At 33.5% G+C, this 26,263-nt stretch overlaps 4 protein-coding genes across 4 annotated transcripts; all 4 read right to left on the reverse strand.

Annotated features, from left to right (window-relative positions):
* Positions 1–7,682: 7,682 nt before the first annotated feature.
* Positions 7,683–8,441, reverse strand: J3458_019518 (uncharacterized protein; the record flags this gene model as incomplete). The annotated part of the gene is made up of 1 exon (XM_007816894.2): positions 7,683–8,441. The coding sequence occupies one exon, from the start codon at positions 8,439–8,441 to the stop codon at positions 7,683–7,685; it is 759 nt and encodes a 252-aa protein (XP_007815085.1).
* Positions 8,442–11,063: 2,622 nt separating this feature from the next.
* J3458_019519 (uncharacterized protein) lies at positions 11,064–12,535 on the reverse strand (the record flags this gene model as incomplete). Its single annotated transcript, XM_066121536.1, has 2 exons — positions 11,064–12,308; positions 12,428–12,535. 2 exons carry the CDS (start codon positions 12,533–12,535, stop codon positions 11,064–11,066), a joined length of 1,353 nt encoding a protein of 450 aa, XP_065973150.1.
* A 4,149-nt stretch (positions 12,536–16,684) lies between these two features.
* ARG4_2 (argininosuccinate lyase) lies at positions 16,685–17,189 on the reverse strand (the record flags this gene model as incomplete). Its single annotated transcript, XM_066121537.1, has 1 exon — positions 16,685–17,189. The coding sequence occupies one exon, from the start codon at positions 17,187–17,189 to the stop codon at positions 16,890–16,892; it is 300 nt and encodes a 99-aa protein (XP_065973151.1). The 3' UTR covers positions 16,685–16,889.
* A 3,685-nt stretch (positions 17,190–20,874) lies between these two features.
* J3458_019521 (uncharacterized protein) lies at positions 20,875–23,266 on the reverse strand. The gene is made up of 2 exons (XM_007816892.2): positions 22,537–23,266; positions 20,875–22,419 (listed from the first exon to the last, which is right to left on the reverse strand). The coding sequence occupies exons 1-2, from the start codon at positions 23,216–23,218 to the stop codon at positions 21,641–21,643; spliced, it is 1,461 nt and encodes a 486-aa protein (XP_007815083.2). The 5' UTR covers positions 23,219–23,266; the 3' UTR covers positions 20,875–21,640.
* Between the last annotated feature and the right edge of the window lie 2,997 nt (positions 23,267–26,263).

Here is a 26,263-nt window from a genome sequence, read left to right on the forward strand (position 1 = left end):
TTAAGAGTACTATTATCTTAAAGTAACTCTATATAAATTATTAGTAAAAGTTATAGAATTCTAAGAATACTTATACCTTATAATACGTGGTTAATTCTTTTTATTCTTAAATAATTTATACTCGTTTTAAATCTATTAAAAGGCTATTAATTAATAAAATAAACCCTAGAAATTCTATGAAGATTTAATAAAAGGTACACTTAAATAGCTTTATAAATAACTTAATTACTTATATTCGTTTTAATATTTAGGTAATATAAGAGGTATATTTCTCTTTTATTTTTAAGAAAATTAAGATATTATTTAAATATACTATATAAATAGTATTAATTAGCCCTTATAAGGCTTAATAGATATAATTTTAGAAAGTAATAGGCGCGTTTATAAGGTTAAAGGGTATAATTATATATTTATAGTACTTATAATAGGTTTAAAAGGCTATCTTTTACTTATCCCTCTCTTTTATTCGTATTCTATAATAAGTATTCTTAATATTAATCTTTAAGAAGAACTTAGCCTTTTAATATTTATTAAGTAACTCTAAAATTAAGGGTAATACGTAGTAATTCTTTTAAGTTACCCTATTTAGTTCTCTATAATCTATATATAATCTTAAGGTTTTATTCTTCTTAAATATAAATAGAATTAATACCCTAATTAAGCTTTTTAAGGGTCTTATTCGTTTATTTATTAGGTTTTTATTAATATACTAGTAAAGCTTCTTTAACTTAGCTTAAAATAATAGGTAAATAGGTTTATAAGATAACGTAACGTTAGGTAAAAGGTTAATATTATAGTTAATATTCTTATATAATAATAAGATCTTAAAATAATTATTTATAAAGATATTCTTAAAGCTATAAAGCTTTATTAGAATATTATTTATAGAATTATACCCTCTTACTAGCTTTTTACCTCTTAAGGTAAGAAAGTCTTTCTTAAATATACTAATAATAGCGTAAATTTAAGCTATATTCTAGTACTTTTTAATAAATTTACGGGAATTATCTAGTAAGAAACCCTCTTTTTAAGACTTATATTACTATTTCTAGTTATATATAACTATATATATCTTTTATTTAGCTAGTATATATATTTCTATTAAGATAAGGTTTCTCTTTAAGTTTAAGTCTCTTTTAATAGTAACGTATAATAGTTTTAAGGTACGCTTATACCTATAAAAGTTAGTAGCTTAAATAAGTACTTTATATATATTACATTAAAGAATTATAAGGGTTTTAATTAACTATAAAATAAAGGCTATTACCTTTACTTAACGTAGTTTTTATTACCTTATAAAGTTAATACTAATAAGGTTAAGAATTATATAACTATTAAAATTAGCGTAGGTTTTTATAGTATTACGCTTATATATAATAACCTTTATATTAAAGTATTAGCTTATTAATACTTTTTAGCTTAAGGCTAAAGTAAGAGTAACTACTTTAACCTTTAAGCGTTTCTTTAATTATTTAAGTTATTTTTAAGTAGTTTATTATAAGTAAATTAAAGGTAATTCTTACTATTATAATTATAATAATATAGCTTTTCTTACTTAATTAAGTTTAGGTTTTAATTATAAAGATTTAATTATAAGAACCTTTAATTATTAAAGTAAGCTTTTAATAAGTTACTTCTTTCTTATTAAAGTATCTTTAAAGAGCTTTTTAATTAAAATAAGTTAACCTTTCGCTTATTTCTTCTTAATATAGTATTTTAAAATTATTAAGTAATTTAAATTACTTCTTTTTAAGTTTTTTTAAAGATAAAGGTGTATAGGTTTATATGATCTTAGAGTTTAAGTTATAGCTTAATAAAAAGAATAAGCGCTTATAACTTTTCGCTAGCTTTTTTTAGGTATTTCTTTAATAAATTTAAGTAAATATTAAAGTTTATAAGACTTTAATTTTCGCGTTACTTTACTTATTTTAACTATATAGTTATTTAAGCCTTATAATTTTTCGCGTTCTTTAAAAGTATAAGAGTTTAATTTTAAAACGTATTTTAATTATTCTTAAGGCTTTTCTTTTAATTTACTAGCTATTTATTAAGGTATTAGTTTTATTTTACCTTATATTTTAAGTTTATATAATTTAAGGTAAAGAGAATTTTCTAGTAATTCTTATAATACTTACGTTTCACTCTATTAAAAGTATAGTTTAGGTTATTTATTTAAATCTTATACTTTTAAGGGTTTATTAAATAATAAAGAAAGTTAATATTTTTAACCTATACTATTTAGTTATTACTTCCCTTTAAATTATAGAAGTTACGCCTCTTTTTTACTATTAAGTAAGTGGTTTTAAGAATTAATCTTTATAGCTTCTTTTTCTTTTCTTAAAGCTCTTATAACTTCTTTAATTAAGCGATTTAATTTTAAAGAGCTATAATAGCCTTATTTAATTATTTAAGTGTTTTCTCTTTACTTAAAGCTATTATATTCTTCTAGTTACTTAGTAATTCTATTAGGTCCTTTACTATTAAAGGTAAAGGTACCTATAAAATAGGGGTTCTTTAGGTACTTATTCTTATTATTTTAATTAAATAACTTTTAAGAGAAGCTTTAAAAATTATAAGATTATAAGAGAGACTAAAAGTTAAGTAATTAAAGTAAAGGTAATTATATTATAATAATTAAAGCTTATCCTATTTTCTAGTTATATAAGATATAAGGGATATAATTCTAAAGCTTCTATTTCACGTAACATTATTAATCGCGTTATAGGTAGGCGGGGTTCCCTAACCACCTTACACTTTTATTATCTTAGCGTAAATAAGAATATTATTAAGATATATTAAAACCCTTATATTAATAAGATCTTAAAAGATACCGTTTATTAAGGCTTAAAATATAAATAATACGTTTATTAATTTAAATAGTATAATTATATACTTAAATAAGTTATATTTATAGTAAAATGCTATCTTTTACTTATAACTCTTTATAATATAAATAAGGTTAAAGCTAGACTTTAAGTTAAGTTTTAAGAATATAATAGCGCCTTAAAAGCAGTTTTATAACTCTTAAATAAGTGGAATTAGGTATCTTATTAGTATTATAAGCTTATTAAGTTCTTTATAATTTACTATAAGTTATAAAGGGTTCTTTAAGTTCTTTTTATTAATAAATATTATAAGAGTATTATAAGATACTATTAACTTTTAAATTTATTTTATTTATAGTATATTATTTAGCTATAAGTATAAGGCTTAAAGTTCCCTTACACTTATAATATATAAGGGTTCTTATAATAGTATTTATTCTTTTATTAAGTTAATATAATAATTTTAAGGTTAATAATCTAGTAATTATAAGGTAGCTTAATTTAATATTATTAAGGCGAACGCTTTAAATTCCTTAGGTATTATAGCTTTAACTACTTTAATAATATTCTTAGCCGTAGCTATCTTATTATTAAAGATAAGCTTAAGGGACTTTAAATTAAAGTAATATTTATAATAATATTTAAAGGCAAAGCGAATATTATTCTTATCGTTTTATAAATTAATAAATTAATATTACTTTAGCTATTAATATAATAAAATTACATTATAATCTTCCCTTATAGTACTAAGCTTAAAGCTAAGACTTATAAAGTAATTATTCTAATACCTTAAAATAACCGGTTTTATATAAGAATAGCTATTAGACTTATTAAGCTAATTATTAAACCTATATAAGGTCTTTTTTTAAGGATATTTATAGATTTTTAAGCTTACTTATTAGGCTGATTTAATTAATATTATTAAAAGAGAGCTTCTATTATTAAGTAAAACCTATATTATTCTTTTTTAATTACTATTAAGAATTATTATTTAAACTATTTATCTTAATTTTAAGATTAGTTTATTTAGCCTTTATTATTTTAAGAGTAAAGCTATAGTATCTTTATTAAGAGGTTTTCTTCTTAGTAATAAGTTAAGAACCCCTTTTAAAAATCCGATTTTAAGTTAAAAGAGAGTATATGATTACATTTAATAGGGTCTTTAAAAATTACGTTAATTTATAGCTATTTAATTAACTTAAAGACTTTCTTTTTATCTTCTTTCTTCTTTTATTTCTCTTTAAAGATAATAGCTACCTTTCTTTCTAATAATACTATTAAGATATTACCTTTAAGGTTTTATTTTATAAAGTAAAATATTACCCTATAATTATTCTAATTATAGCGCTAATATTTAACGTTATCTCTTTTTCTTTTAGTAATAAGAGTATTATTTATTTCTTTAATAGCTTTCTTTAATAATAGCTATATCTTTTTAATTTTATAGGCTTATTATTCTTTAAGAATACCTTTAATAGGCCTAATATTTTCTTAAAGTTAGTTTATAATTATTATTATTTAAAAGAGCTTAACTTTAAGCGCTTTAAGCTTAAAGTAAGTAAATCTTTTCTTAGATTTACTTTTAAATAATTAAAGTCTAATAATAATTTCTCGTAAATCTCTTTAACCTCTTATAAGACGTTAATAAAGTTCTCGTTTATTTAAGATTTTTCTTTATAAAAAGAGTATATAAGCTTAATAATCTTTTAAGGTAAAGCTTTTATAATATACTTTTAAAGAGTAATATTAGATATTTAAATTAATTTATTAAAATCTATTAAGAACGTTAAGAATTAAGTAATATTATTATTATATTTAAGCTTTTTAAGCTTTCTTAAGTTTCTTACTTTCTTTAATATATTCTTAAACCTTAATTAAATAGCCTAAGAGAAACTATTTCACGTATTTAAGCCTTTTAAGCTTTTTAACTATCTTTTTCTTTATTAATATTAAATCTTAGCCTAATTTAAGAGAAGTAAGTTAACCTAATTAATCTTAATTAATCTATTAAAAAGCTTTTTATATAAGAGTTAATATAAATAATAATAGTCTTTTATTAAAAGTAAAACTTATTAGTATCTTAGCTATTAAAGTTTAGTAGTTTATTCTAATATAAAGAATTAACCTATTTAGCTAGTTTAAATTAATTAATAAGCTAGGCTAATAAATTTAGCTATAATAGTGGTTTATCCTATAATCTTAAGGGTATTCTTAGGTTATTTAAAGGTTCTAGTAAATAGCGGTTATTCTATCTATTATTACTATTAGATAAGTTAGGGTTACTAGGGTTAAAACGAGTGTTACAAGTAAATAGCCGGGAAAATTATAACTATTAGTAAGTCTAATAAGAGATACGTATATATATTAAGCGAATAGCCTTCTTAAATAAGGGTTATAGGGTCTATAGTTTCTAGGTTTTAATACTATATATAACTAATAGCTATATAAGTAATATAATAAGAAATTATATAGCTCGTATAAATACTACTTTTTTCTCGATTTTTTAAAGGGTTTTATTAACGTTTACCTATTTTCTATTATTTATTTTTTTTATTACCTTATTAATAATAGTTTTTATTAAGTCTTAAATACTTTATAATTATACCTAATTATAAGCGTTTAATTAGTTTAAGCTAATATACTTTTAAGTTAAAAGTCCTTTAATAATACTATTTATAGTTATTACTTACACTTATATTTAGTTTTAAGTATATTTAAGTTTATAATAAAGAGCTTAAATCTAGTAGATACTTTAAGCTTATACGTTTTAAAGGTAAGAGAAAGCGTTATTATACTTCTTCTTATTTTAAGTAAATTAAATAATCTAATAATAAATGTTATTAGTAAATTTATTTATAATATTCTTAAGCGTATACTAGAAACGTATAAGCTTATTCTTACTAGATATAAGGCCTTATTAAGTAAGGGTAATAACTTCTTAATATTTATTATAAACCTCTTAATACTTACGTTAAATATCCTAGAGATTTTAGCGATTTAATACCTTAATATTTAAGGCCTAAAAGTAAACTATTTTATAGGCTTAAATTAGTTATTTATTAAGGTTAATAACGTCTTTATATACTATTAATAATTAATTAATTAATTTAAAGCTTCTCGTTAATTTAAGAGTATCTCTTATTATTATATTAAAGCTTAATAGGTTATAAATAATTAATTATTTTAATTTAATAGAAACTATAATTACTTAAAAAATAAGCTTAAATTATAAAAGATTAGGTTTTACCTAAAAGAGAGTAAGGTTCTTTAATTACTTTCTCTTATTTAATTTTCTTAATTTAAAAGCTAAGGTAATTATTACTATTAGTACTAGTATAACCTTTTAAGTAAGTTAAGTAATAATAAAAGGTATAAGCTTCTTTACTTTTACGCTTTATATTACTATTAAAACTAATATTAAAGTAACTTATAATATAAAACTTAAAGTTTTTTATAATAGTTTAAGCTTAACCTTAATTAACTTAAAAGGTATAAGATAATATTCCCTTTATTTTAGGTTTTTCTTATTCTTATTAATAATAGAGTTAAGTTTTTAATTATTAATAAAAGTATTAATAAAAAAAGCTTTTAATAAATAATTAAAGAAGTAATAAGACTCTTAATTAAATATTAATAGGTTCTTACTTAATTAAAATCTTTAAGTTATATAAGATAAGATATAAAGGGTTATTATAATACTTTAAGAGGGTAATAAGAAGTTTTCTTTCTTATTATTATCTTTCTTATTAACGTTTTTCTTCTTATTGTTATTTTAATTAAAAGTAACGTTCTTATTTAAGAATTTCTTTTTACTTAAAGTCTCTTTCTTTTTTAAAGGTTCTTCTTAATATTATTAAGAGAGCTCTTATAAAGCTTTATTTATAAAGTTAAGTAATAATAGTATATAAAAGTTAAGGTATTATAAGGTAAATTATATAATTAAGAAAAGAGGTCTTCTTTAAGAGTATTAAATTATTTATAATAAGAGCTTAAATATAAGAGCTTAAAGTAAGAGCTTAATTTAAAGATAATCTAATATAGTATTAAAGGTTCTTAGTTTTTTAAGAGAAATAAAGGGCGTAGTAACTATTATATATATATAAAAGAAACAGAGATATTATAGGTAATAAGTGCGTCGTGTATTTAGTTTAAATAAGCCTATAGGTCCTATATTAGCGTTAGGCTTTATTAAGTCTTGACCGTGTAACAGAAATTATATACTATACTTGTATACATGTAACATTACTTTACTCTGTCAAATTCTACTTGCACACTTCAACTAGAATACTACTATTCGAGTCGTATTAGAATATGCTGCTAAAACTGGAAACAAAAAAATTAGAATACAAGCTGCCCGGAAACCTACTAACCTGACATGTTTTAAAATGAAAAGCTCTAAGCGCAAGGAGGAGAATAGCAGATTTAGTCTCTAGCTAACAGCCCATAGCCGAGCAATATTATAAAAAAAGTTAAGATGGCTTTAATTTTACTAATGTAGCTAAGAGTTGCTATTATCGCAGTACGTAATTTTCAGTTTCTCTAGTTATAGCACTGCTTTTACTACTAGTAGCTATTCACGTATAGATGGCTTAGAAAAGACGAGGTTCTCAGTTGTCTAAATGAAAGAGAGAATTTATGCACGAATAAAATATGTATAATAGTACTGCATGTTGGTTTGCTATTGGCTTAAATAAGCGGCGCGATCCCGACACATGTGCGGAATAGTTGGAGCAATTATGCCCAGAATACCAGATCAGCGCTGCTTGATTTTTGCGCCTGCAGAACTAGTCTGTACAGACTCCTGTCCCCAGGGGTTCACTGCCGCTTCGCAATTCATGTATTGGGCGATGAGTGACGCTACTCCTCGGTAATGATAACGAGCGTGAGGAGCTTTCCATCGTCTGCCCGAACTTGGACGTCGACATGGCAAGGAGAGTCGGAGGGAGGACTGACGCAGTTCCTGTTGTAGTAATCCACATACTGCTGGCATCGCAATATGCCGGTTGGACGCTTGCAGACGTTGACTGGCACCCTGCAGTCGAGCATCGGCTCGTGCTTGCAGTAAGCCTCAAGACGGGCCTGGAAAGTAACAGTCTGGATGCGGCATGTCTTGCCCGCAGGGCAGACAGCGCCATACTGCACCGTCTTTGTTTCCGTCGTCGTAGAGGTGGAGGTGTCGCTGTAGGAGGCGGACAGCTCAGCGTTGCCGATCTTGTCTGGCGAGCTGAGAGAGGCTTTTGCGCCAATGGTCCAGCCCTTGGTTGTCCCCAGGGCCACGGCCGTAGAGGAAGACGACGTGATTGTGGCATCTTTTGTGCCGTCATTTATGAGCGTTGCGTCGGTGTGAATCTCTGTTGAGACGGTGACGTGGCTGGGAAGAGACGAGATTGTCTGCCTTTGCCAGAAGTCCGTCGTTGTGCATTCGAACGCATGAGCGGGACATGTGTACTCATTCAGCTTGGACCCGTCGGTGAAGGGAGGGTTGTTCCAGTCGACGCTGCGTAGCGACTGCTGCAGCTGATTGATAAAGTTGGGCAGTTGGTTGCTTGGGTTGGCCCTGTTGGGAGCAGCCGAGCAGGCGCTGATGAGGAGAGATAGAGACACGAGTCCCAACATTGTGGAAGGAGAGAATACAAGAGCAGTTCCCGTGGTGGCTTCGATGGCTACCCACACGTGTCAGGCTGTCACTAGGGCTTTCCCGAGTTGTCAAGGTACTATGCTGGTCAAGAGTAATTTGCAAGGCCAGTGTGTAGCTTGGTTTATATACGTTTGGTTGCGCGACTTGCCACTAGATGGAACCCGTTAGTATCAGTACAACGGCTGGTAGCAAATATCCATATAGGAGCACCTAAGCGAACAAGAATTTGGGCGGTGATGCAAGCCAAACTCCAGGCATGCCCATAGGGACAAGTAATGACTCAAGATACACCTGCCCTATAGAGCTAGACGTGTAATAGCAGATACATGTGGTATTAGAGGCTGGTAGCCCTTACGCACGTGCCTTGAATTTGCAAGACGAGAACGAGTCAATACGGCATGTAATTAGAACTAGTGGCGGGACTGACATGAGGGGATTTCTAGCCGTGCAAGAGACAACCAGGCATGTTCGATTTGGGAAGGTCGGAAGCAACATCGTATCAGTTCATGAGTAGCTAGTACAGAGACTAGCAGCCAGATGATTAGACCCCTTTAGGAATCACTCTGCGACTGTGAAACTACGCCGGTGACCTGCGAAGGGACGTCCGGCGGCCCGTGCCAGACCAGACTGTCATCAGAAGTCGTCGACGCATCTAGAGCTGTCTTGCCCGAAGAGCAACATGTTTGGTAGACGGGCTTGTTAGTACGCGGACTAGCGCGGTGAAGCAGATGATTGGCCCGGAAAGTTCCAAGCGAATGTACATGCATATTATATACAAGGAGCATCAGGATAATGAGAGAGAGGCATCAGAAAAAGGAAAGAGACCCAAAATACGGACTCTCCACTTTGAGAAACACGACCACGGGCGCGGGATGGGCGCAACTGCCGAGTGCACGGATACCGATTCCGAGAAGCGTCAAGTATAGTATGGGGAGAGAGCCTTGGCAAGTTGTAGATGTGGAAGGCCGTGGCAAGCAAGACACATCTGGGTTGCCGATACGAGACGTCCACAATTGGCCGACTAGCGGGACCTCTAGGAGCTCTGAGCCACGGCGTGTTCCGGGCCTAGAGGTCTTTTTATCTTTATTTTTATTTTATTTTTGGTCACCAACAGGCTGACTTATAAAGAGAAGCTGCGGAACAATGTATTCTTGGTTACGGTGGGTGAGACATGGCTTGTGCCAACCGCACCTCTGCATCGCACATAGTGACTAGAACTGAATACCATACCCGTAAGTCATCTCGGGGCTTGACTCGAAAAGTCAAAATCACGCGTCGACGCGGTACCTACCATGCGCCCATGTCACGCGGTAATTGGGAAACACGGCATTTGCCGCAATGCCGAGACACTGGCACCGTTACCGTTGCGTCGTACAGCCACAACCGGCGTCGGCAAACCTTCGTACATTGAATTGCATCTTGATTCATGGGGAAACACGTGGGTTGCACTGATCCACTTGTCCCGACTGTGGGATTGTTGTGACTGCTAAGGAAGCCCACGTGGAGAGACTCGGGGAACTTTTGCGCTCATGAATCACGAGGTGCAAGCCGGGCTATGGCATGTTAGAAAGGGCCGCCCTGCAATCAGATGCCGTGGACTTTCTGTGAATGATGAAGGAGTGGATTCTGGAATGATGTAAAACACGAGTACTTTGCAATATAGTCACGGTGATGGGTCGTGATGCACCACAATATTCGGCGCGCGCCCTCGGACCTCACCCTCCGATTCTTCATGCTCTGGGCCTGCGGATACCGCTTCACCATGTGTCTTCGCATATCGTTGGGTCTCTAGTTTTGTTCACCGAGCGATGAGCCTGCCGCATCGGGGCACAGCTTACAACTATACTGAGGGCAGGCTTTGTGACCTTGACATTGGTATCATGCAAAGCTTCCTGCACAGCAATGGATAATAATAGGCAATGCCGCATATTTGAGTAGTTGTCTAGCTCCTTCTTCATATTGCTGCTGCGTTATAGGGGCGTTTCTTGAGAGGAAGTCTGATATTTGTTTCCTTGACAACTGTGCCATGATAACATCCATTTTGCGGTACGTGGAGTGTAACAAGAATAGCCAAGGTGATAACTACGAGTGTCTAAAGACTTAAAAAAGAAAGAAGAAGCAGAATAGGAGCAGGGGAACTCAAGAGCTTCAGAGCTCAATTCTACTCTGGCAACCCCTGAGTGGACTTGTCGAGAGGTCCTGGCCCGGCAACCCACGACGCCTTCGGATGCCGTCCGTCAGACTATGCTAGAATATTGATACATAATTATCTAGCTAAGCCAGGCCACAAGTCCACCAACACCACAACCAACACCACGATGGTCACGGCAGCACCCTGCCCGATGGGATAGAGGAAGCATCTTCCCTACTACCCACTCCTGATTGGTCAATTATATGTTAATTTCTGATCAGGTTGTAAGACTATGGATGCTAAAATCTGTCATGAAAATACAAGGCTTGATAGATCTTCATCTGATGGAGGTCCTCCACTTTTGGTAGAGGGACAAAATCCTTGCCGAGGTGTCCAGGTTTATTGATTCACCAACTCTGCCTGAACCCAATGTCTCTTACAGTCTATCCTTGTCCCCGTAAAATCACGTTCATCTAAAATCTCCGGCCAGGTCCAATTTTGGCACATGAACAGTCCCTGTTGTCCCATCTGACTTTACAGTGATTGTTGTCCGATACAACCCGGAAGGTGTTTGCAATAGTCCGAGCCCACACCTCGGGGTAATAAACGGTATCACGAATTCAATATGCGACCAGAGTGTGACATCGACGGGCTGCATGGGAGCGGTAATGGTAATGGGGACTGATGGAACTTGGAGTTTTTGATACGACTTCGCCGTAAAGGAAGACGGCGACAGTTGGGTCACGGTCCAGCCACTGGCGCTCTCTGGCTTAATCACAAGTCCAGGAAGAGGACTTGTAGTACATTTGTACTCCATACCAGGACTATACGGGACCGTCGGGGGATATGGGACAACCTCGTAACCCCCGCCTTTCAAGTACATGTCCTGAAAACCATTGATGACGCCGGTAAGCGTGCGAAAGCTGGAAAAATAGTCGAGGGCAGGCTTGAGACGCTGCGATGCCTCAACGTGGGACTGGACTGAGCTCGCCGCCAGGAACACGGCCAGGCTCTCTGCTTTTGCCGACAACAACGCCTCCATGGCATCCAGCTTGCGGCTCTCCTGCCAATCATTGAACTTGTCCATGTTGGTCGGATCACGCTCCAGAATCCCTGCTTTGCCCGGATCGCCGCCACGAACCCGGCAGTCCGTCTTGCGTGCGTCCACATAGGCCTTGTACGCCTGGGTGTCGGCAACACTTCCTCCTGCAGACACTAGTCCTTTGTACTCCAGGCCTATACATGCTTTGATTTCTTGTTTCTTCTCGCTCGACGTCTTCTTGCTTTCAATCGAAAGCTGATAGCGGGTGCCGAGGAAGCACTCGAGAATTATGTGAGTACCCCATTTTTGAAAGAACAGGCGGTATTTCTCATACGTGGCCTGGTCCTGATGCCACTTCGGGAGCAGCAGGGCCTCCTTGACCAGCTTGGGATTAACAAACTCGTACGGATCTGCCGCCAGTTGAACAGAGTACACCCTCTGGTCAAAGCTGTAGTTTCCATACACGCTGGTTAATTCAAACGACGACTGATAGCTGTACTGTGAAGAGGCCGACACAGACAGTCCGCCATAGCTGATGCTTAAATTTGCTTCTGCCTCGAAATCGTGGCTCAACTCGTCGCCAATTTTTAAAAATGAGGCTATGGGACTCGGTTGATGTGCCGTGACTTCTGAGTATGGCGTTTTCGGGCTTCCAGAACTTTTTCGAGGATCCTGGCGGGTTTAGCTCGCGTCCCTTGCCACTCATATGAACAATGGTGGCTTTAGAACTGGCATCCAGAACGTCGGCAATGTGAAGGGGGTTGATGCGTGAGTTGGCAATTAGTACGGACATGGGGCTCTCCATCGGTATCCTTGGGGTGACACACCTTGCTGAGCCAAGTTGATGGAGCATCCAAGCGTGGTGCAGATTGGAAGCAGGTCTGCGTCGCCCTGTTCATGCTGCGGTGATTCGTGGGTGTGGGTGTGGGACATGTTGCAAGTGTGTTTTCCGGGTCTTGTATGGATGATGAAACTAACAAAACGACTTGGGGGTTGGGTGCGGCTCTTGGCCTCAATATATACACTCTGCCGTTGGTGAGGAGGAAAGAGGACAAATGCTGCCCTTTCTGCCATGCCGACAGCAGATGCCATGGTGCAACCGCCGGCACACCCACACCGGGATCGGTGTAAATGACAATGCAGGAGCTCGAGTCACGATAACTAGGGACGGTACGGACGTGTTCTCATGGATCTGTGCCATGGTGCTGTGGCGGTGGTGCCCAACATGTGTCAGAACAGCGCGTGACAGGTAAACGGAGGCAAAGTAGTGGTGGCTTTGTGTCGAAAGTGGTTGCATTGACACATCTCGCAGCACATTCAAAGCCATTTGATTCAAAAGAAGCTGCAAGTCCCACTTTGTCTTCTTCTTCGGATCCCGCCGCCGCCGGTATCCAAAACAGAATGTGCTTATATTTAGTCTGGCAGCATGGTGTTGTGGCACAACAGACTGCACATATTGTAGCTCGTTTTCTAGCCAAACCAGTAAATCCACCAGTAGCTGGACCCTGCGACCGTCTGATGACCCCATGTCAGTGTGACTTTGAGAATCCATCACTCAGATGCGACGGAGTTGGTAGAGCCAGTAGTTATAAACTTTGGAGCCAGTGCCGCGACATCAATTCGACAAAAAACGCACCGACACGGCACGATTCGGGAGAGCGAACGATCCTGAAGGAGCTGCGTACCAATCATACCTACAGAATATAGTGAGCTAGCCCATCTAAGCTGTGGGAGTTGGTTATTGGCCGTGTCCAACCCCAGAAATACCTTGTCCTTCCACCCACCGTGGACGCCCTAGAATTTTGTTATCAAGCAATAGTCTTTGTCTGTATTCGTCTTGACTTCGTCTTGACAGAATTTTTGTACCACGTTGCCTGAAATCGTAGGAGATTATGCACACGAGTCACGATGTGCAGATTCTTGCATAATATCCCATATGCAATACTTGTTGTTTCTTACCTGTTCTTGCCCAGCCCATGGTTGGCTGACAAGACGCAGGAGCATGACAATGCTTCAACCTGGTATTGGGGCTTATATCGGTTTATTGCTACGTGACCGTGTATTGTGCAGATTCCAGCAACCAATATAATAACAGCAAACTATGTGAGTGCCATCATCTCCAGTGACACACACGCGCGCTTGTCTCATCACACCTTGACCAATATTCGTGGCGTATTCCTAAGCCACACCGGCTGCGCTGTTCTGTTCTAATCATAGCTCATACCGTTTGTATCGCCATAAATCGCAGTGTCCATCCCAGGCACTTTGGAGATTGTAGCTTCAAAGTACGAATGCTTCCTGAAATTTTCATCGTGGGCGTGCAAAGTTATGAAGCTCTATGTGCAGCTTTGTTTTGTCCTGCCCATTGTTGACGTATGCACTAGCATCACGACGTCCAAGGCCGACAGAGCCGCAGAATATCCCAAGTGACTGGCCAACGTCTGGAAAGGGTGTAACTGCCCAAGCCATCTGCAGGCGACACTGTGCCGAGTCATGTATCACAACGACGTCGTCTCAGCTCAGCATGCAGTCAAACTTGCCTGGAGCTAGCTCTGCATGGCGCATGTGGTAAGATGACGAGCCGCTGTGACGTGTTTAATCCCAAGGCATTCGCTTAGCCCGCTTTAGATGAAGGCAAATCCGCTGCCGCACTAGTTCTCACTCCCTATTTTCTGGCTATGTGCCTAAAAGGGAGATCAGCTGTTAGTTGGCCAAGCAACAGATGCAAAGCGACCCTTTTACACAAGTACTTTTCGTAGCGGCGCTTCAAATGTTGATGGTCAAGACAGCCTTGATGCAAGACAACATGTTGGGCCGCTTGTTGATACATGGGCCACTTCTAACGCCTCCATGTTGACCCATTAACAGAGCATGTGTCATGTTTTGGCTCCTCGGATTGGCTAGAAATCTAATGCAGTATATGGTTGCTGTAGCCCTTGTGAATCAAGTTGCTGCGCAGCTACAAGTAGTATTTAAGTACATGTAAAAGTAATCTTTTTTACTTTAGCTCCATCTAGTAATTACTTATCACAGAGATTAAGCTAGCAAATCATACAATCCGTTTCCATAAATCAAAATACTTTCTACAAAGGAAGTTTGAAAAAAAAATATTAAACAGCCTTTATTATACAATTAGGTTACTAGAAACATGTCTTTACATTACTAATTACTTTTAGACACAATTAGAGACTCTTCATCTTCTATGGCAAAAGACTGAAACTAAATTCAAACTGAACAGTTATTTTACTGCCGCCTGCCTGCCAGACAGCAGTATAATAATTGCTATTGCCTTGAGTGGGCGGCTTGGTCCTTCCGAGCTTCCTTTTCCTTTCAATTGTGCGGCAATCTGACGTTGAAGAAACAGTAGTCTCGCCTCTCAGTGACGTCATTGTAAGTCCATTGGTTTCGATTCTCCTATTCCAATGCTTTGTAACGGCTCCTCTTCTCCGTATACCCAATATATATCCTCATGCGTACTGATAGGGGAAGGCGGAGGCTCAGGTTCGGATTCTTCCATGTCAAGAAGGGCCGTCGCTAGCGAGACTGGAGATTCGGTTCCTGCCAACTCAAGGATTCCTGCCGTTAGACGCGGCTTTACCCGGCGAAACGCAATAAATGGCTGAAATGAGGGGGGGGGGCCCTCTGCCAACCTCCAAGACCACGAACTTTGAACCAGTGATGGTATCTGACTACACCTGCTTTAACCCCTAGGCCGCCAATATCCCACGTTCCCCCTCTCCCCTTGAAGATAGCATCCTTGAGAAGGTTGGTTATCTGATTCTTAACATAGCGGTAGGGCTTGCAACGGTAGAGAGCATCCACACTATTCGATTTGTCGTAACTTTGCGATGCGAAAGTGGACAGCCACTAAAGCGTTCCTCATGCCCTATCCTAAGCAGAGGCGGAGTATTCATCTCTCATGATGACCGACTGGCGCTAAACGTTCTCCTGGGTGTTTCCCCTTTATATAACTCTTCTCTAATGCCATCACTAGATGCTGCAACAATAGGCTCAGTGGCATTACGGTAACGAGAGCAAATGGTCACCACGTACAAAGATATCGTGGTAGACAGCTCCAACACATCTTTAATACCAAGCATAACAGGGCATTTAGCCTTTGTTACGCAGGTACGGAATGAATGCCGAGGCAGAGAGAAGAGGCCACATCTTGATACTGCACTCATTCGCGGCTTTAGCTGGGTCATGTCCTTAACCTCGTGCACAATACAGACAGAATCCGGGAGGCGCTGTTCTCCCCACCAAGTCAGGCGGGAACTGCCGCCGCTTTTAGCGGCTTCGACAGTGAGGGGCCAATTCTCGGCACCCTCCTCCTCATTTTCTACGGCTCTGGCTATTTTATTAGTAGTTAATAGGGACGCTACATTAAATTGATACGGATGCTACACCTTAGGGGCGCTACACTTTTTGTGCACTCTTATTAGTTTATATTTCGGCCAGCCTCCATGTAAAGCGGTGAAGCAGTCGCGGTATACTACGCCCCAATAACAGACTTGATAACTTCACGATTTCGTCGCGTCGTCACACTCTAGTGACTGTCCCGGTCACTAAATTTCACTGTGGCCAGTCAATGCACGTTATTTCTCTTTTACTGCGTTACAATTTTACTATAATACAATGCTGTTGCCTTTCGGCCTCCGATTGGGAGACTGATTCCGAAGCCTTCAAAGGGCACGCCTTTGAGGTCTTTCCATGACCGACCCTATGACATTTGCTGCCTCGCCTTGGAGCTCTTGTAGAGGCGTCTACTGTTGCCGACCTTACTTGGACAGGGAGCACCTTCTCCGTTAATACCTCCCATTGAGACCGCCGCCTTCGTACACTCGGCTGAGCCGTCGCCCACTTGCTTGTGTCCCAGTGACTTTTGTGCTTTACTAATGCCATCTCAGCTATAGTTGACACAAGAAGCTTTTCTCTTATTCAACATAAGGGAAATAGGCAGTGGGATGACTACGGCAGTATCTGAAAGTTCCTAAGGGCTTCTGTAAACAGCCTATACAACGACTAATTAATCGCACCAGTGTCTTTCGGATTGAATCAATAACGCCGTGTTTTATATCATTACTAATTACCCCCAAGTAAAAGGTTTAGCGCCTTATTAATTCGCTCTATGGGTAAATGATGGCGAACCCTATTCCACGTTCCTTCCGCACACGAACAAAATTTTCCCTTTTCTTCTTTTATCCCAAATGGCCTCGTCTAGTCAAGTAGTAGTACCGTTTAGCCTGGCGCTCTTCACAAACTATTTTCCTGCTTGGCCAGGAAAGCCTCGATGGAAGAAATCTGGGCTAGAACCGACGCCCTACTGGTGCCGCCTTGCGCAGACCTTCTTTCCACGCTCTTCTCGAAATCAAAGACTTGGGCAACGTCGCTATCGAACTGCGGTGAGATCTGTTTTAGATCCCCCAAGCCCACCTCTGAAATAGACACGCCTAGCTCCTCGGCCTTACGAACGACAGATCTAGCAATATAGTGCGTTTCGCGGAATGGAACACCTTTTATAACCAAGTAGTCTGCCACATCGGTTGCTAGCATATCGGCTGTAAGCGCGGATTTCATCCTATTAGCATTAACCTTAAGCGTGCTTAGCACGCTAAGTATAATCCTAAGAGAGTGAAAACTAGTTTTCACATAGTCGAGTAAAGATAATATAATAACTTACACGTAATTATATAAGCCTTATAATAATAATATCTTATATATAATTATGTAAGCTTTAATATTTCTTTATTTAAAAAAAAGATAATAGCTTTATTATTATAATAATAAAGAAAAAAATAAATTTACTTTAATAAAAAGTATAATAAGTTTTCTCTCTTTTATATAATTCCTTTAGTTTTATTCGTTTAATTCCTTTATTTTTATTATAAGGAGAACTAAAAGTTAGGTAGCTAAAGTAGAGGTAGCTATATTATGTTATTAAAGAGCTAGCTAGATAAGGCATATAATAAAAGATTATATTAAGTTTATTCTTCTTAATAGTTTAAACGGAAATTTTACCTCTATATATAATTAGAATATTAAAAATATTAGATATTTAGTTTTTAAATATTTAACTATATTTAGTTAATTTAGTAAGGTTAGTTTTAAAGCTCTTAAGAATAAAGTAAATACAAGTGTATTATATATTATATTTTATATTATATTAAATTTTCGTGTATTATATTTAAATACATTACATTATAGGACTAAAATACCTATAAATGTATTTTAAGAAAAAAAAGACCCCTAATTTTTAACTTAGAATTATAAGACTAATTATAAGGGTTTTAAGGGATAATTTTATACAATTAAAAAGAGCTAAATTAGCTCTTTGAAATGCCTTACTTTTTACTATTTTAAGTTATTACATTAAAAAGTTATAAGCAATTAAGAATTCGCCTCGCTTTATTTACTTTTTATTTTAAGATATAACTTTAAAGCTTAATATCTCGCTTAATATCCACATTTTAAGGTTAATTTTTTAGGATTTAAAATCACGTGATTTTTAGCTTTATTTTATTATATAATGTGCTTATATAAGCATTTATTTATAGTATTAAATATTTTATAGCCTTATAATATATTTATAGGTATTCTTATCTTATAATATATTGTAATATATTATAAATTTTATAATATAATATAATATAATATAGTATAGTAAAAACTATAAAAAATACAATACATTTAGAGGTCTAAGTATAGTATAACTAGTCTATAATAAAATCTTAGCTTTATAAAAGTTTTAAAAGTGATATTTAAAGTTAATTATATAAAGAGTTATTTAAACTTATATTTTATATAAATTTATATATATAATATAATTAAAAGAAAATAATCTCTTATATTTATAATAATAATTATATTACTTATAAGGTTAAAGCTAATATATATAATTAAAAATACTATTTATAAGCTTAACATATTTCTTATAAGCTTTATATTTAATATTTTTATATTTAAGTTATAAGATAATAAGTTAAATCTCTTTTTTCATAAAATATTTATATATAAATAATAGGATTTTTTTTCTTTCTTATATTAAGTAAATTATAATTATAATTATAATATAAAATAATACTTACTTATTTAGTATAAATCCCTTAAATTTCCCTTATTATTTCTTTTATTTTTATATTTTTATTACGTTTTTAATCCCTATTTTAAGCTTATTTAAGCTAATATATCTCTACTTATTAATACTAATATTAATAAGCAAATTTAGCTTTATTTTAGCTTATTAATTATATTAGCTAATAACAGGTTATAAATTAATTAATATTATATATTACATCAATTTTTAAAATGTAATATAGTGTAATTATATTATACTATATTACACTTAAAGCATTAATAAGAAAACTACATTTTCAATTTTCAAAAAAGCTTAAATATTTAATAGTAAATTTAATAAAATACTTGAAATTAGCTAATATTATAACTTATAAGCTTATATAAAAAGTGGCTCCTTTTAGCTTATAATAAGCTAAAAAACTAGTTTATATAATTTTCTAAAAAATTACTATACTATACTATACTATAAAAACTATATTTTATAGTTTTTTAAGTTTTAGGCTTATAATACTATATAAGAACCCACGTTTTTAATGTTAGCTTATAATATAGAATTTATATTAGTTATTCGTAAAACTTATAATTCTATAAGTATTTTATTAGATTTAATATAATTTTTTATATTAAATACTATAAAAACTATAAAACTATAAAACTATATTACTTTTAATACTCTAGTTAAACTTAAATAGAATATACCTTAAGAGTAGTATTAGGTATAACTATTTTATAAATACTAGCTTATATAAAATATTAATAAAGAGAATATTAAGATTAAATTAAAGTTAAGTAAACGTATAAAGTAAAATAAACTATTATATAATAAAAAATAATAAGTAAAATAAAAGTAAAAAACGCTTAATATTAAGTTAATATTAGTGTGTGGAGGAATTCGGCCGCATATCGCAGCTCGATTTAGCTAGCAACGTAGCCTCTAGTCACGTGCCGTAACACGTGATATATCACGTGTTACACAATTATATAAGTAGCTTTTTAGAGCCTTCCTAGAAAAATAGAACCTTAACCTTCTTAGCCCTCGTGGCTATTATATTTACTAGTATTTTAACCGGTATTTTAACTAACATTTTAACTGTCTTTTACGAGTTATAACCCTTTATCTTATGTGTGGTTTTTCCTTGCATAAATTAGGTAAAAACTTACTTTAATTAAAAAGAGCTTTTAAAAATTAAAGAGAAAGAGAATAAAGCTTAAAAAATAATATACGTTAATTAAATTCATATAAAAAATAATTAAAAAATAAGCTAATATAATTATAACTTTAATAAGCTTATAAAGAGTATTAAAAGCTATTATAAAGCTAGCTTAATATTAAAAGCTATAAAAAGAGATTTTACGTATAAAAATTAAGCGTTTAAAAAAGAAAAAAAGGAAGAAAAACTAATAGTTTAACTTAAAGCTCTTTTAAAAATTATAATAAGCTTTAAGTAATTAATAATAGTTAATTAAACTTAATTAAGTAGCTTTAAAAGTAAGAAAAAAGTAACGTTTATTATAATATATTAATTATACTAAGAATAATTAAAATATAGCTTAATATTAAGCTTTAAATAATATAATATAATATAATACTTAAAGAAAAATATATAATAACTTTACACGCTTAAATATTAAGTAAGATAATTAATTAAAGTATTAAAGTTAACTTAAACGTTTTTTATATATACTTTAATAAACTACTATTAAGATAGCTAATCTAATAAGTACCTTTATTTTATATAATATAAAATATACTTTATATAATTATAAGGTTATAATAAGATAAAAATAATTTAAAATAAAAGTAAAAGGGTTTTTCTTTTTATAAAAAGAGTTTTCTTACTTAAATTACATATAAAAGTATTAGAATAGCTTATAATAGCTTTAAGGTAACTAATAATAATAATAATATTAAAAAGATTATTAAAGTTATTATAACTTAATAATAATATTAAATTTAAGAGTAAACTTCTTAAACTTTTAATTATTATAATATTAATTATAGTATTAAAAAATATATTATTATTATTAAGAAATTATATAATTATAATTTTATTAAAAAATTTATTAATTTTTATTAAAGCTTTTTAATATTAAGTAAAGTTATTATATATTTATATTAAAAATATATTATAAAATATAATAATAGGTTTTATTATAAAAAAGTAAGTATAATAGAGTAAAATACACCCTAAGTAAAATTTAAACGCACCCTAAGCAATTCACCTCTTAATCTTTGCCTACATTTCCTTAATAGCCTCCAATCACACCCACCTTCCCTTCTCTGCCCACCTCGCCTTCGAATGGCAAAGAAGAAAAGGACAAAACAGTACCGATAGTCACGCTGCACCGCTTTGGAATTTCTGGGTGGTAGTGTCAACACTACCACAGAGCGGAGTCCTGATTGGCTAGCCCGCAGGGCCCGAAACCATGCCTCAAAGCGTGCCTCCAACCACACACAGCAGACCACCTGGTGGTGTTTTGATACAGGAAGCTTTTCTTGCTGCCAATATCTATCATTTTGCGATAGTAGCGGACTACATTAGCGAGAATCATCCCGCCACGACTTTTATTTGCTATGCCAAAGGCCGCTCAACCCATCCTATACCTTGGTTTGGGATGAGGTAGGACAGAGAAGACGTTGATGAAGAAAGCAGCTCTGTGTGGTTTCGACTCTGGCAGTGGAAGTGCGAGTTGCGAGTTAGTGTAGAGTGGTTGCGTATTGTACATTTATAATGGTTAATTCTTCCTCCTCTTCTGGATCGACGTGCATGGTAGCTAGTGACCTTCCACGTCCGCCCGAGCTTTAAGTCTAGGAGCTCACTTGGAATCCATCTCAGTCCATAACCGCCTCATAAACTTGGAAAATACCATCAGAAACTCTACAAACTAACTGCTGTCCGTACTCCGAGTCCTCACAGTCACGTCCCTCCCTATTCCTTTAATCCTTTTTCTCGCATGAGTAGCTTCTCATAGCCCGGCATCCCCCATTCTGTCATCCACTTGGACTTCAGAACATCGCTCACGCTACAGCGCTCCGTCGGCTTGTACGCCAGCATCGGCTTGAGCATGGCATATAGCGCCTCCTTCTCCTCCAACCCAACAATTTCCATGCCACGCTCTCGGCGCCATTCCTGCACAGTAGTCTCGAATTGGAATTCCCAGGTCCATAAGTGTCGGTCGTCATCTAGTATCTCGCCGTCCTCGGTGAAGTATTCTGAGCGGGTCTCCCACCGCGCCCACCACTCGGGTGGGAGCTTTCCAAGGAGCTCGACTTGTATCGACGCTGTTTTATCTTCGCACGGCATGAATGACTCGAATAACGACTGCTGCCCGATGATTCCCCAGATTGAACATGCGAGGGTCCAGATATCGCTTGGGAATGAGCGCGGCTCCGATGGCTCGAAGCGGTCCTCCGGCGGTCGGCAATGCACTGGGGTGCGACAGGCGAGCCGCTGCTCTTCTGATGGGCGATATGACTCGCCGAAATCCGCCAGGAGAATGCGGGCTTCTGAGAGTGACAGCTGATCTGTCCGAACTGGGAACCTCAAGGGAAGAATGGCGGCGATAGGGACGGTCGGGGGGATCCGCTTGTCGTGGAATGTTTTGACCGGTGCATATTCTGGTTCCCAAAACTCTTCATATAACTCCTCATCCGAGAGATGATCCAAATTTTCTAGGTGCCTCAGATGGATGTTCCCGACATGAAGGTCTAGATCAGCATGATTAGTGAAGAAGCACTCTCACGATGAGCGCGGGTTAAAGCCCATCTTAAGTCGTCTAAGCGCCAATAAAACAGATAAGAAATAAAGAGTCGAACAGAACGCACCTCCATGGACGTACCCATTACGATGCATGTAAGCCACAGCAAGCACAAACTGTGCAGCAATCGCGCGGGCAACACTCAAATCTAGCGGCAAGCCCCAAGATCTCCTTCTCGCGTCATCCAAAGTGCATCTTACACACTCAGTGACCAGGCAGGTATGTGTGCCATGCGGACCATGTACGCAAAAGGTGTCAAGGACGGAAGGGATCATGTCTCGCCCACTCATAACGCTGTCGTCGTGGCCTACATTCGAGGAACTCTTCAGGATCGACAGGATTTTCGACTCCTGTCCGCTGGCGTCGGCAGTGCATACCTTGACAGCAACAAGCCGCTGGAGTTGCTCGTCGCGGGCCAGCCAGACAGTGGAATAGCTGCCATGGCCAAGTTTATGCACCACGCGATATCGGGCGTTAAGTCTGTCGCCGATGCTCACTGGGTGGTAACCCCCAATACAGTACCTCCCCATCTCTTCCACGCCGTCGATAGCATGGAAGTACACGTCTCCTGACGTTTGGCTTGAGCGCTCCATGGCTAGGTTAGACATACAATGCAGAGAGGCCGGAACACAGATCTTGGACGGGGTGCAGTAGGATGGGCAGCAAGACAGTCGCGAGGTCTTGACGAGAGTCCTTTCAGGAGGACCAAGCCTCCGGCAGGTCTTCGAGGCCCAGAGCGATGCTTTCATCTCCGCAGGCGGGCGAAAATGAAGTTCCACGCTCCTGTTGCAACTGTGATGTAAAGTACAAGTTACACTAGTATATATTATCCCCTAAAAGCAGCGAAGGCTACAATTATGTAGCTGCAGGGATAAGCAACCAATTAAAAACTTAATTTTACATGGTACCTTAATCCCTTAACATTTTATATAATAATATAAGTATCCATAAAAATCTAGGTTATAAAACGCTATATTATAAACGCTATAATCTTCACTATTATTAATGTTACTTAACGTTACCAGCTGCTACCCGGGGCCCTGTGGATACTACAGAGTATTAACAAGAAAACTATATTTACAATTTTTAAAAAAGCTTAAATAATTAATAATAAATCTAATAAAATACTTGAATTATAATAATAAATGCATAAATTAGCTAATACTATAACCAATTAGCTCACATAAAAAAGTGGGTCCTTTTAGCTTATTATAAGCTTAAAAACTAGATTATATAATTTTTTAAAAATACACTATACTATACTATACTATAAAAACTATAAAATGTAGTTTTTAAAGTTTTAAGCTTATAATAGTATACAAGGACCTACTTATTTTAATATTAGCTTATAATATAAAATTTATACTAGTTATTCGTAAAACTTATAATCTTATAAGTATTTTATTAGATTTAATATAATTTTTTATATTTAAAACTATAAAAACTATAAAAACTATAAAACTATAAAACTACACTACTTCTAATACTCTGCCTATAACGCGATTAATAACATTACGTGGAATAAAGGCTTTAGAATTATATCCCTTATATCTTATATAATTAAAAAATAAAATAAGCTTTAATTATTATAATATAATTACTTTTACTTTAATTACTTAACTTTTAATTTCTCTTATAATTTTAATCTCTCTTATAATTTTTAAAGCTTCTTAAAAAGTTACTTAATTAAAATAATAAGAATAAGCACTTAAAAAACCCTTATTTTATAAGCGTTTTTACCTTTAATAATAGAGAATTTAATAGAATTATTAAGTAATTAAAAGAATATAATAGCTTTAAGTAAAGGGAAAACACTTAAGTAATTAAATAAGATTATTATAACTTTTTATAATTAAATCGCTTAATTAAAGAAGTTATAAGAGCTTTAAGAAAAGAAAAAAAAGTTATAAAAGTTAATTCTTAAAATTACTTACTTAATAATAAAAAAGAGATATAATTATTATAATTTAAAGGAAAGTAATAATTAAAAAGTATAAGTTAAGAATATTAACTCTTTTTATTATTGAATAAACCCTTAAAAGTATAAGATTTAAATAAATAACTTAAATTATACTTTTAATAAAGTAAAATATAAGTATTATAAGAATTATTAAAAAATTCTCTTTACTTTAAATTATATAAACTTAAAATATAAGGTAAAATAAAATTAATATCTTAATAAATAATTAATAAATTAAAAGAAAAACCTTAAGAATAATTAAAATATATTTTAAAATTAAACTTTTATACTTTTAAAGAATATAAAAAATTATAAGACTTAAATAATTATATAATTAAAATAAGTAAAGTAACGTAAAAATTAAAGTCTTATAAACTTTAATATTTACTTAAATTTATTAAAGAAATACCTAAAAAAAGCTAATAAAAAGTTATAAGTACTTACTCTTTTTATTAAGTTATAACTTAAACTTTAAGATTATATAAACTTATATACCTTTATCTTTAAAAAAACTTAAAAAGAAGTAATTTAAATTACTTAATAATTTTAAAATATTATATTAAAGAGAAATAAGTAAAAGATTAACTTATTTTAATTAAAAAGCTTTTTAAAAATATCTTAATAAAAAAGAAGTAACTTATTAAAGGTTTACCTTAATAATAAGAGATTCTTATAATTAAATTATTATAATTAAAACTTAAACTTAATTAAATAAGAAAAGTTATATTATTATAATTATAATAATAAGAATTATCTTTAACTTACTTATAATAAATTACTTAAAATTAACTTAAATAATTAAGAAAATACTTAAAGATTAAAGTAATTACTTTTACTTTAATTTTAAGTTAAGAAGTATTAATAAGCTAATACTTTAATATAAAGATTATTATATATAAGTATAATATTATAAAAACCTATATTAATCTTAATAATTATATAATACTTAATTTTATTAATATTAACTTTATAAAATAATAAAAATTATATTAAGTAAAGGTAATTACCTTTATTTTATAATTAATTAAAACTCTTATAATCTCTTAATATAATATATATAAAGTATTTATTTAAGCTACTAACTTTTATAAGTATAAATATACCTTAAAACTATTATATATTATTATTAAAAGAGACTTAAACTTAATTAAACTTAAAGAGAAATCTTATTTTAATAGAAATATATATATTAATTAAATAAAAGATATATATAATTATATATAATTAAAAATAATAATATAAGTCTTAAAAAGAAGGCTTTTTATTAAATAATTCTTATAAATTTATTAAGAAATACTAAAATATAGCTTAAATTTACGCTATTATTAGTATACTTAAAAAGACTTTTTTACTTTAAGAGGTAAAGAGCTAATAAAAGAGTATAATCTTATAAATAATATTCTAATAAAGCTTTATAACTTTAAGAATATCTTTATAAATAATTATTTTAAGACTTTATTATTATATAAGAATATTAATTATAATATTAACCTCTTACTTAATATTACGTTATCTTATAAATTTATTTATTTATTATTTTAAGTTAAGTTAAAGAAACTTTATTAATATATTAATAAACTAGCAGGGAGCCGGTTCAAACCCGGCCGGAGGCACCCCTAATTTTTCGGCTTAGTTACCCGAAAAAAGGGGTTAACCCGTGCCTAGGCACGTGAGTTCTAGGGGTGGAATTAAGCTAAGCCTACCTTAAAAATTAGCTAGCAGGCCTAGAGCTCTAGGGTAGGGGAAAATTAAGCTGGCACGTATTATAGCCGTAATATAATACACCGCAGAAAAATTAAGATAATAGGTTAAGGATAAGCGAAAGCGAATAATT

Source organism: Metarhizium acridum (genome assembly GCF_019434415.1).
Source record: "Metarhizium acridum strain ARSEF 324 chromosome Unknown scaffold_568, whole genome shotgun sequence".
Lineage (NCBI taxonomy): Eukaryota > Fungi > Ascomycota > Sordariomycetes > Hypocreales > Clavicipitaceae > Metarhizium > Metarhizium acridum.

Coding starts and splice junctions, on each gene's coding strand:
- J3458_019521 (XM_007816892.2), bottom strand. CDS start 23,218: ATGAAAGCATCGCTCTGGGCCTCGAAGACCTGCCGGAGGCTTGGTCCT. Junction 22,420..22,536: donor TAATGGGTACGTCCATGGAG/GTGCGTTCTGTT, acceptor ATGCTGATCTAG/ACCTTCATGTCGGGAACATC.